Raw genomic sequence first — 13,166 nt, forward strand, 5'->3', positions numbered from 1 at the left:
CCAGATTATGAGTCCACTGCTCTTAACCACTGCACCACACTGGCTCCTGCCTCCACAACCGGTCCATGCTTTCATCTGTATCTGTGTTGCAGTTATAGATCAGTGTTTCCCAAACTTGGGTCTCCAGCTGTTTTGGACTACAACTCCCATCATCCCTAAGCTAGTGGGACCAGTGGGCAGGGATGAGGGGGATTGTCCTCCAAATATAGCTTGAGACCCAAGATTGGGAAACCCTGTTATAGGTAGTTGTCACCACAAAGGGATCCCGAGCATTGAGCAGGATGAGTGATGCCAGTGAGGGATTCTTTAAATATAATAGCCTCTATCCCTTCAGCCACAGATTCATTATTTGCAGTGGGACCACGAGAAACAGTGAATTGGCAGGAAAGCTGACATGCCCTAAGACAGGGGTCAGCAAACTTTTTCAGCAGGGGGCCAGTCCACTGTCCCTCAGACCTTGTGGGGGGGCAGACTATATTTTTTTGGGGGGATGAACAAATTCCTATGCCCCACAAATAACCAAAGATGAGCAGAAGGTAGTCCCTAACCCACCAGTGGACTAAAGGCCAATATTCTGTGAATGTCCCAGCGCCTGCTGGTTGATGAGATTCTTGCTTTGTGTGCTAGCTTAGGTAAACTTTGGTGTTATCCAGCAAAACGAATAATGGAATCTGTTGTATGCCAAGTTAACAATGAAATGACAGGCTGGGATCAAACCTAAAATTCTATTGCATGCCACCAAGCATCTGTTAAGTATAATTTTAAATAGCAAATTATATAGTAGCAAATAATAAACATATAATTAGTAAACTCGATAAAATAATAAACCCAGTGTCTGCAACGTGTAAAAAGTGGACTGCATGTCAAACGGGAGCTTAAACAATTAAAAACTGCACTGGGCATCAAACTACAGTACCCACTAGGTTTTCAGGTGGAAGTCTTCACCAGGTGCTTTTGTATGTGCTCCATTACTGAGCAGACGGGACGGTACTGAGTTCAGGAGAAGGCAGCTTCCTATGCCTACTCAGGATCATTTAACAGAAAATGCCTTAACTGTTATGCAGTCCTGGGCATGTTCCCTTGCTATCATAGAACTGCAGAATTGTAAGGGAGGCTGAGGATCATCTGGTCCAACCCCCTGCAATGCAGGAATATGTATCTTCCCCATCCAGGGATTGAACCTGCAACCTTGGCATTATCAGCACCACACTTTAACCAACTGAGCTATCCATATTCATATACAACTTAATTGCAGGCCATGGAGATTCTCCGGGAGCTAGGGAATAAGTAGACCATGCTTCCTGTTACCCAGGTCACAATCTACACATCTGACAATAAAGGAACGTACAGAGAGGATGTTTGCAAACCTTCCATTTTAACTCTTTTGCTATAGATGAACATCTGGAGTGGTATTTGGGGAGAAATATAGAGCTTACATGTCCCTTTTTTCACATCGCAGCTTCAGATTTACCATCTGGTAGAATTTAGGTCAAATCTGCTGCTATTTGATGAATGCAGGCTTAATCTTAGTAATGCTCCCTGCCGCTACACAAAGTTTCTCAGAATAGTGCACACTGGCATTGGTGCTTTTTTAAAAACAAAAAAACTTAACAATGACAATAGGGAACAGTCACCACTGAAAAGTTTAATTAAATGGAAAGGTTTATGACTTTTAGCCTCTAAGATATTCCTTAAATATTCCATATTTGTAATTGCAATTCAGGGACAGAGAAGTTGCTACACATTTTCATTAACTGTTAAGACCTTTGCAGGTGACACTGCAAACACACGCGTGGGCAGGCAGGGTTTGTGTACGCTACCCCTGCACGGATGGCCCATACAGCATGCAGACTTTCCAACCACATGGATGGCCCCCTACATCGTAAGAGGAGCCCTGCTGGATTAGACCAAAAGCTCACGCAGTCTAGAATTCTATCTCCACAGTGGTTAGCCAGATGTCTGGGGAAGTCTACATGCAGAGCATGTCCCATACATGATCCTCAGCAACTGGTATTCAGAAGCATGCTGCCTCGATACAAGAGCTAATAGCTATATAAAGCCATTGACTGTTCTTTGCATATAATCTTCAGTTATTACAAAAGGGGCAAGACTGGGGTACAACACCTGATCCCCCCCCCCATCTCTGACACCCTGCCAACCTACATTCGACAGGCCACACCTTTACGGTCAGAGTAAAGTTCATCTGTGATGTGTTTCAGTGGTACACTTACTGACACAGTTAGGTTTCCCCAAGGTATGTCTGACGAAGACATGTTTTTGGACTGCCAGTATCGCAAAGTATTATTGCTGGGGTTGTCTGGTTCCATACAGCTGCATCTGAAAGTGGGGGGGAAGGAAAAAGCCTGATCATTTATAATCTTAAAACTGGCAAGTTGCATCATTGGAATTCCCTAGGAAGTCTGTGACAACAATATACAGTGGTACCTCGGGTTAAGTACTTAATTCGTTCCGGAGGTTCATACTTAACCTGAAACTGTTCTTAACCTGAAGCACCACTTTAGCTAATGGGGCCTCCTGCTGCCACCACGCCGCCGGAGCACGATTTCTGTTCTTATCCTGAAGCAAACTTCTTAACCTGAAGCACTATTTCTGGGTTAGCAGAGTCTGTAACCTGAAGTGTATGTAACCCGAGGTACCACTGTACAAGATAAATGTGGAGGAAGCCCAGTCCTTGGGAATATCTCTGTACTTTCAGAGTTGAACACTGAATTACACCATTTCAGCTCTCCACATCACCATGATGCCAGAGCAGGTGGATCTCCTTTCCATGAAATACCATGGATCGTATAAGGAGCTGTCTCCCTGAGTTTTGACCTGGCAACCCTAGACTGATGCATGCTTTTAGATTGCAAAGTGTCCTGAGTCTGGGCAACGTTAAGCTGATGGGCCTTCCCTGACTACTGCCACACTCTGAAGGAGGACATTCAATCTATGGGGTTTGGTCTTCCACAGCCTCTGAAAGTGAAGAAAGCCCTCTCAAATACGGTAAATCCAAAATGCACTTTTGGGGCATGGGCTTCAAGATTTGCTCTCTAGTCCAGTCTATTTTGTCTCTCAAGCCTCTTCTCTGACTGGCAGTAGCCCTCCAAGGTGTTAGCCAGAAAAGGCTCTTTCCCAGAATAATAATCTCTGATCCTTTTAACTGTAGATAAAAAGTGTGCATTATCAACATCTGAGGGACATGTGACAAATGCTAGAAGGAAAGTATGGGGCTTAAAAGAAAAATGAATACCACAGAAATTGGATCTATAAATGGGAAATATGGAAATTGTACAAGCAGGGTGAGCCCAATAAAGAAATCTTTCACCAAAGACAGAAAAACCAAATGTTCCGCCTCCAACAATATCTGACAATTGCCACCACTCAGCAGTATTCTAATTCCTCCACCAGAGGCAGCCATGCCATTCTATGTATAAGGAACATAGTATAGTAAATATTAAAAACTAAACTAAACTTCAAAAATACCCACTGAATATTGCAATATTCATTTGTGAGAATTGACCATTTTTCTACAATTTGGGGTGGAGGGTGGCTTACCATTCCATAAAAGGTGGCCGAGGTTTTCTCTACTTTTTGTTAAATCCTTTTTTAAAAAAAAAAAAAAAGTTTTGTTGCCACTTGATGTGGAGGTAGAATTGCCTAAGCAACCTAGTGGTTTCCCTTTCTACATTAATTATTTATTATTGTTGTTGTTGTTGTTGTTGTTGTTGTTGTTGTTGTTGTTGTGATGCATGTTGCTTGTAGACCTTTGGGTAGCAAGTGATTAACATTTCAAATAAGAAGAACCATAATAGTAATAATCAGTGCTTTTTTCCTAAAAAAAAATGTTTGGGGTACTCTCATTTTCCTACTCATATTGAAATACTGCCCCTCAATGAGGCCAAACTTAGATTCACAAAATGTTTAGGGGTATGCGCACCCCTGCGTCCCCCCCGAAAAAAGGACTGGTAATAATAAAATTACTTTTATTATCATTATTATTTATTCTATTTGTTAATCACTTGTTACTCTAAGGTCTCCAAGCCACATGCAACGTATTTATAACCATACACATAAATGCACTTACCATTTAAAAATATCATACGAAACATATACAATGGGATGCCCCAGTGGGAACAATACAATAGCGTAATATCATTCCCAGGGATGCACTTTGGGGAATGGAAATATGGCTACTACCAATTCCCAATGGAATGATCAATTCTCCTCAAACATTTCTGTATATCTCCCACCCTTTTCTTCAGGAAGAATTGGTCCCATGGAGGAAGATATTCAGCTCAGCTTTATTTTTAAAAAAATCCCACTTATTTAGGCCAAGTTGCACAGCATTACAATTATTTTATTATTTTCCTGCTCCACGGTGGCTTTGAAAGCTTTTGAACTGTTAGCTAAACGTAGGAATGGCAGAAAAGGCTCTGTGTGGGTGTCCAAATGTTCCAAACACCAATTTAAATTAAAGCCTAAAAAGTAACGGTGGGAGGTTTGTTATTTTTCAAGGATCTGAGGAGGGAGCCTATTCTTTTGTACACCGGTCAAAAAAGATGGAGGGAGCTGAAGTACCTCTTTGAGAGCTACAGTGTCACAAGACATAAGAGCCATAGTATTACAAACCCATAGGCACACAAAGACACACATCCACACACAAGCTCAAGCTGTACGTGGAGATCTTTCAGGTTAAATCTGAGGGTAGGATACATCTTCATTTTTCTAATTAACCACTGTTGCATTTCTCATAACTGTTAATTTGGTGTTCTGCCTCACACACACACACACACGTGTACACACACACACACACAAAGAATGTGGAATATGGCTCTGCCCGTGCTCCTTCCAGATGGATGTGTTTGGCTGGCCACACTACCCAGGGGCTGTGTGTTTGGTATTCATAGAACTGTAGGCATTCCGGGCTTCTCTACCTTTGCACAACGCTGACTGGCAAGGGTTCCTACCTGGGAAGAGGAGCTATATGTGCATTGCAGCCCCTTTCCTCATCAATACTGAATCCTGACTGACGGAGGAGACACAGACAACTAGTGTCTTCTTGCTAGCCCCTCATACATCCAATGAATTCATAAACGGGCTTGTGTGGACCCTACGCTTAGGGTATTTGCATATGACCGCAATTGGTCCATAGGCCAAACTAAGGAGGACTGTGATGTACTCTTAAAAACGGAGCATCAAAGACATTGCTAGGCAACAGTACGACGGTGCACAGATTTCTGGGTAATTTCAAACTTCTGGGTAATATCTTGCCACAAGCTTACTCGGTGCATATGTCCTGATTGGTCCCAGAAAGGCCCAGTAGTGGGCTGACCTTGGACAACATCCAACCAGTGTGATATAAGGGTGATAGAAAATGTAGAGAGAAGTTTGAACTTAGGTTGTACATGAATGTACAATGAATGCAAGGCTGAGGTCAATGCCAAGCTTGGAATTTTCAAGAAAGGCAGGTGAGAGCACCAGTGGACGCTATCCACTGAACACAGCATACTTTCCATTCATTTCAATGGTCCTAGCTGCCACAAAAACCTGGTGGAAATATTGGATGAGCAACAGCAGCAGCATTGTTTGGCTGGCTGAATCCACTGACGTCATTCAGGCTGAACACATGTCAGAATGACATGAACTTGGCACCTTAAATACCTCTGAGAGTGGGATGTTATGCTCCCAGTTCTTAAATACATGTCATGGACAGATTGTAATATGCATATCACTATGCCAGAAGTGCTTAAAATTATTCAGCATAATCTGTTAATAATTGAGAGGCTTCTGGTAAAGAATTCTTCTTTGTTGTTGTTAGAAAACACAGATTCACCATTCACAAAGTACAAAAAAAGGTTAGGCAGAAGGGGGGGGGGAGTGTTTGTTTGTTTTTAAAGTGGGCAGGTCATGAGCTAATACCTGAACTTGAAATATTGAGCAAAGACCATTTACTTTCACCACAAAAAAAGCTGGCAGCATTTAAAATGATTTCACAATCCTGCTTTCCATGGAGTAAAGAGCCAGCACATTTAACTTTCATTTGCTGCTTTAGATCTCATCAGCATTTATACCTCAAATGACAGAGGATGCAGTTTCAGCAAGGAAATATATCCCATGGTTCAAGGCCTATAAGGAAACTAAATATTTTAGCCTAGTATGTTTCCTGCTTTGCTATTAACCCTATTAATAGGGTTTCAGTGTCTCCTCCAAACTAATAGCCTGGACTGAACGTCACGTTAAACCATAGTTAGAATAAGCTATGATTTAATGTGAACAAGCAGCATGCTGCTGCACACTGATGAACTTCTGGGTGTTTTGCTCCTCACCCACTTCCGCTGTTGCCTCATTGCAGGCAACAAGCCATGGTCTGGTTTGTTGTGTCACCCAAACGCAGGCCCCTCAAAAGCCACAGAGGCCACGCAAGAACAAACCTTGTTTTCTACTTACATTTTGTTAGGAGAGAAACAAACCATGAATCCAGGTTCAGATGACATGGCAAATAAGACCATGGTTTGTTTCCTGGGACTGCAGCAGGAAAGCACCTACCATTTCAGCAGCGTGCACCAGGACACTGCATGTTCTCATGAAACCAAAGTTGATTTCAACTATGGTTTAATGTGATGTGTGAACTACGTCACAGTAACAAATGAAGCAAAGAATTGGGGAGGCAAAAAGGGGGTTGCCACAAGAACCTTGTGCATATAAGCAAACCAAACTCAAGTTTCAGCTTGTCTCCCTTGCCTTTCCCTGCCCACTCATTCCCTTGTCTCCAAAAATTACCAAAGCACGCTACATCCAGGTATCTGAAAACAAGAGGACACTTTGCTGCTTTCAGGTGGGACAAGTTGTTGGCTCTTCCCATCTGGAAGCCTAAGCAACTGAGGAGGGAAAAGATTGATGGGCCTGAACCAGCGTTTGATTTGCTGGTATCCTTGTCTGGCACTTCTGTTTTGAAGGCCAGTTCACAGCATGGCTAAATAACATGCTGAGAGCCTTCACTTCACATCACATCTGCCTTCTTATTTATAGTTCACCATTAACCTTTTTTTATTATTCCAATGACAACCAGGCACACTAAGCAGAAATAAGCATTATTGTGGGCATATGTTTGTTCTTATTCCCCACACGTCCTTGGATAACTGGAGGGATGAAAAGTACAAATTCATTTTTTCCTAACGCAGAACAAGAGATCTTGGGAAACAGAACAGAAAAGAATCTTGCAATCAATTCGAATGTTTCCTCCCCTAATCAGAAGCCCAGAATGCCACCATTTCAAATTCTATTCAACTTTTGGGGCAAAGTTTCCAAAGAGGACATTAATTGGCTTTGCATATTAACCACAATTTATCTTCAGGTAATGTAATGATCTAGTAATGTATGGAAGTGAGAGCTGGACCATAAAGAAGGCTGATCACCGAAGAAGTGATGCTTTTGAATTATGGTGCTGGAGAAGACTCTTGAGAGTCACATGGACTGCAAGAAGATCAAACCTATCCATTCTTAAGGAAATCAGCCCTGAGTGCTGTTCTGGAAGGACAGATCCTCAAGCTGAGGCTCCAGTACTTTGGACACCTCATGAGAAGAGAAGACTCCCTGGTAGAGACCCTGATGTTGGGAAAGATGGAGGGCACAAGGAGAAGGGGACGACAGAGGACGAGATGGTTGGACAGTGTTCTCGAAGTTACCAGCATGAGTTTGACCAAACTGCGGGAGGCAGTGGAAGACAGGAGTGCCTGGTGTGCTCTGGTCCATGGGGTCACGAAGAGTCGGACATGACTAAACAACAACAACAACAACAATGTAATGATCAAGCTCTTCTGTGTGGTCCACTTTGGGTAGATGCAGAGCACATAAAGGTCATAAAGGGCACACTAGGATGGAATCAGATGGCCAGCTACTGCTCCAAAACTTCCCCTACGGATAGCTGGCAGGATCCAGTCACACCATGAGGAGGGCATTACCTTACTTCATACTTTACCAGATTTCCAAATCATCGTGAGATTGTGCAAAGGCATTGGTAGCTCCTTGCCTAGAGCCTCTCTGTAGAGTATTCAACAGGGAAGCAGCACAGGAAGAGAATACAGGAAGGCCACATTCTTAGTCACACAGGACAGGGAATACTCTACACCTCTCGGGTACTCGTGCTCTACAAAATAGCCTGCAAAAGGGGAGCAGGGACCAGAGAGATTTGCTCCATTTTGTGCACAAGCCCAATACAGGAAGAAGTTACATAATCTAAGGCAATTATAACTGCAAGTTGTCAGGTGGTGTTACAACATATGGGGAAAGTATCTGAAAGGCATTTGCCCCCTAGGGGGGTGTGATGAAGTTCTGACATTAATTAGCTAATATGACAGTCCTGCTTTAGGAGAGCTTTGACCTAAAGGAATATCTGGAGGGGTAAGGACAATGTGAAGGGGGCTCTTCAGATCACTGTTGCAGATTGTCTGTTTCATGTAAGTCAATGAGGAGAAAGGGCAATTTTTTTATCAGGGTGACACTGAAGAACAACAGGGGTCATATAAAACTCAGAAAGAATCATATATATATATATATATATGCTTTCGTAGATTTTCACGGGTACAGGAATGCAGGTTTTGGTGTCCTCGGGTGTCTTCCCGTGTAAAAGTTGGGGTGTCTAGGCGACGTTTCGACGAGGTCTCACTCGTCATCTTCAGGCTGGTGCTTTCGGCTTCTTGTTACTGGAACAGAGCAGGATCTCAGTGTTTGAGTTCCTATAAATACTGTTGAGGAGGTGTGGTGTATAGCCTCCAATGTTCTGGGCAGAGAGGAGGTTCCCAGGCTAGTGTGCCTTTTCTTCTTTTGTTCCTTAATTACTTGAGGGATATCTTGAGTGATTTCTTGAGTGATTTCCTGAATCCCACTTAGGTGGGTCATTAGGTGTGGATTAGTTGCTAAAGCCTTCGTGTCTTGAACTCTTGAACTTTGTGAAGAGTTTTTCTGAGAAGATGGCTGTACTGCACTTGGTTGTGCTCTGGCTTGGCTTCGTGTATAGGGGCGAGCTGTGGTTTTGTGGCCTGTGCCAGCCAGATCTGTGTAGGGATTGCAGGGGGGTGCAGCATCCGGAGGTGCCACCCTGGTTTGGCTACTGGATGGTGTCTGTAATTTATCTGTGGAGAGGGTCTGGGTTTGGGTCTGGTGTGGTTGATTGGTGATGGCGTTCTGTGTGTCTCTGGATCTGGTGTCAGATTTTGTGGGGAGGGCTAATTTCCAGATGTCTGGCAAGCGGGATGTGTCGTCACGCTTGTTCATGTTGTGAGGGTGTTTCTCTATCTCGATGGCTTCCATGATTATTCTCTTGTGGTGATGTTCCATGTTAAAGAGCAATTTGGAATCTGCAAAATTAATTTCGTGTCCTGTTTCTTTCATGTGTTGGAAAAGAGAGGAAGTTTTTTCTTCTTTTTTGACGGCATTCTTGTGTTCTGCGATACGTGCATTTATTCGTCTGTTTGTTTGTCCAATGTACGTGGCTGGGCAGACTTTGCAGGGTATTTCATAGACCCCTTGGTTTTCCAACTGAATTTTATCCTTGGGGTTTCTGAGGATATTGGCTATTTTTTGGTTGGTGCAAAAGGCTGTTTTGATATTGTGTTTATGGAGGATTTTGCTAATTTTATCTGTAGTGCCCTTGATATAAGGAAGGAGGGCTATGCCATCGCAGAACACAAGAATGCCGTCAAAAAAGAAGAAAAAACTTCCTCTCTTTTCCAACACATGAAAGAAACAGGACACGAAATTAATTTTGCAGATTCCAAATTGCTCTTTAACATGGAACATCACCACAAGAGAATAATCATGGAAGCCATCGAGATAGAGAAACACCCTCACAACATGAACAAGCGTGACGACACATCCCGCTTGCCAGACATCTGGAAATTAGCCCTCCCCACAAAATCTGACACCAGATCCAGAGACACACAGAACGCCATCACCAATCAACCACACCAGACCCAAACCCAGACCCTCTCCACAGATAAATTACAGACACCATCCAGTAGCCAAACCAGGGTGGCACCTCCGGATGCTGCACCCCCCTGCAATCCCTACACAGATCTGGCTGGCACAGGCCACAAAACCACAGCTCGCCCCTATACACGAAGCCAAGCCAGAGCACAACCAAGTGCAGTACAGCCATCTTCTCAGAAAAACTCTTCACAAAGTTCAAGAGTTCAAGACACGAAGGCTTTAGCAACTAATCCACACCTAATGACCCACCTAAGTGGGATTCAGGAAATCACTCAAGAAATCACTCAAGATATCCCTCAAGTAATTAAGGAACAAAAGAAGAAAAGGCACACTAGCCTGGGAACCTCCTCTCTGCCCAGAACATTGGAGGCTATACACCACACCTCCTCAACAGTATTTATAGGAACTCAAACACTGAGATCCTGCTCTGTTCCAGTAACAAGAAGCCGAAAGCACCAGCCTGAAGATGACGAGTGAGACCTCGTCGAAACGTCGCCTAGACACCCCAACTTTTACACGGGAAGACACCCGAGGACACCAAAACCTGCATATATATATATATATATATATATATATATATATATAGTAATACGGTGATTCCTAATGTAGAATTAGCTTCTAAAAGGGCCTCCCATTGCCAAATATTCTAAAAGCCTGATGAACAAAGCAGCAACACAAAGTCTAGAAGCAAAAGTATAGGGGAACAATCAACAGAGATTATTAAAAATGTTAGGGTTTCATAGGACAATCAGTGTCATGGAATGGAATGGGGTGAGTACCAGTATGAGAAAGAAAGAAAGAAAGAGAGAGAGAGAGAGAGAGAGAGAGAGAGAGAGAGCAGTAGACAAGTCTTAGGGCCCCGATAATGGAAAGAATTGACTGAATTTCTCATTTGGGTGTTTATATAAACTCTATGCCTGACTGAAAAGCTAATGAACCCAAAGGAAGAGAAGGCATGATAAATAAGAATAGCTACAAAGAAACTTAATTATAATATCTGGGAAACTGTGAGGTTAATTGTGCAATCCTACACACGTTGACTCACTGTATATCTCACTGTGTTCAGTGGTACTGAGACCCTAGTGTGTTTAGCCAAAATCAATTTAAGAAGTAGAAGTGTGTATATAGGGCTTTGTGTTTGTCACCCCCCCCATCATTATAACTCTGAATGTTTAACAGTCTTGTATAAAGAGACAGTCACATTCAAGAAAACAAATGCTAAGACTGATAGCATCAACAATAAATTTAGCTCTCAGGTCATTGTGATCTCTCATCTGATAATCTATTTAAGAGGCTAGGTATTTCAGACTAAAACTCCCATCAGCCCCAGCCAGAATGGCCAATGGTCAGGGATGATGGGAGTTTTAGTCCGCAACATTTGGAAGACATGTACCCCAATCTACATGTAGATGTTAAGACACTGCAACTTCACAGTCTATGCTTTGTCTTCAATAATTTGCAGGTACTTGTTCAGAACTTCTTATGCAGGCAGTTTGTTGGGCTTGTTATTCATTCAGGGAGCAGGTGGAGGCAGGACGGGGTAGTGGCCTTGTCTTTCTGTTGCTATTTCCGTATTTGACTCTCCCTAAGCCAAGAGTTCATGTGAGTTGAACACAGCCATATTAAAAACCGTATCTGGAGGGGCTTTCTAGCCTGAAAATGCTTCTCTGGCTGCTGTCTCTATTGCTGAGAAGATGCATCATGTGCCTCAGGCAGACTGAATCTTGACATTGCCCATGAGAATACTTAGGTTTTCACATAACATAATGTACAAAAACTTATTTTTGATAGCTCAGCTCGCTTCATCCAGCAGCAGCCTCGTGAACTGAACGGTAAAACACAACCCCTCTGAGCAGTCATGTTTTTTGTCAGTTTCACATCTCAGGCAGCATTTTTTTTTTAATATAATAAAAGTTGCCTCATATGACAACCGCAATTATCCCTAGATATCTTTGGTACGTGAAACTGCTCCCATGTATCTCCTGTTATAGATCTCACTGTCGTACCTTGCTACTGCTCAGGAATGGGAGACAAGAAAGGGTTTGGGAACTCAAGGCAATCTATCTTAGCAGTTTTACACACTGAAGCCAAAATGGCATCATAGTGTCAATTACAATGCAGCTCAGGGCAAACAGATTTAGCACTATGGTTTAGCATTTTAGCACTATGGTCAGGGTGGTCCGATGCAAAAGTGAGCAAGGGTCCTGCACTTTTAATTTCAGCAGGCATGGCTTGTGTTTTCTTTTTGACGCAATTATTAAGAGATGCAGGACTCCTCACCACCTTTTGAATCTGGCCACCCTGGCTATGGACTGGATCCAGACTAACTTAGTTGAACTTAGGTTATATGGAAATCAATGGACAAATTGTTTGAGTCTCTCAATGATTTCAGTGGCAATTAAGGCTTTTGATGAAGTTCCTCATGGTATGCTTGTGAAGAAGCTGCTAAAATGTGAGGTGGATCAGGCAAGTCTAGGTGAATCTGTACCTGGCCGGCTGACCAAACATAAACAGTGCTCACTAAATGTTCCTTGTCATTCTGGAAAAAAAAGGAATGAAGGGGGTGCCACAAGGTTCTGTCCTGGGCCAGTTGTTGTTCAACGTCTTTATAAATGACTTGGGTGAAAGAATTGAGGGGATGCTCATCAAATATGCAGATGACACCAAACTCGGAGGGGTAGCCAATGCCACCAAAGGCAAACTCAGGATTCAAAATGACCTTCCTAAGTCCCAGAGAAAGTGAGCTGGGACTGATGGGACTTTTAGTTCAAAAAACCCCCTGGAGGGCAACAAATTGATGAAGGTTAGCTCACACTCTATCACCAATGGCCAATGTGGGCCTCACCTCTAGATAACAGTGTTTGAAAATGGGATTGGAATTTTGGCTTGCCAGGATTAATTAAAAAAAATATTATGGGAGGAATTCAATGTTGAGTTAAATCAATTATTCTGCCAGGGCCAAGTATTCTGGCTTCCCAGATGGAACAATACCACCCTCCTCCTCCACCTTCCATGCCTTTCCAGAGGTTCTCCCAACCCTTCCAGGCACATTTTGGGGTGGGGTATAATGGAGGGGGGAAGCCCCATTGTGCAAGAAGAAGCATATGGCTTCTGCTGATAGGGCTCATTAATTGAATCCCACCCTATTACTGCCTGGAGGCAGGGAGTAACAAATA

The 13,166-nt window shown here is 43.0% G+C and overlaps 1 protein-coding gene across 8 annotated transcripts in view; it reads right to left on the reverse strand.

Moving 5' to 3' along the window:
• SLC4A10 (solute carrier family 4 member 10) overlaps positions 1 to 13,166 on the reverse strand; it is a 156,377-nt gene that overhangs the window by 24,299 nt on the left and 118,912 nt on the right. For all 8 annotated transcript variants that reach the window (XM_083406510.1, XM_083406506.1, XM_083406509.1 and 5 more), the window contains one exon: positions 2,232 to 2,337. In XM_083406510.1, the coding sequence (XP_083262636.1) occupies positions 2,232 to 2,337 (106 nt within the window). The remainder of the gene's footprint in view (positions 1 to 2,231; positions 2,338 to 13,166) is intronic.

This window comes from Podarcis tiliguerta (genome assembly GCF_965153285.1).
Source record: "Podarcis tiliguerta genome assembly, chromosome: 1".
Lineage (NCBI taxonomy): Eukaryota > Metazoa > Chordata > Lepidosauria > Squamata > Lacertidae > Podarcis > Podarcis tiliguerta.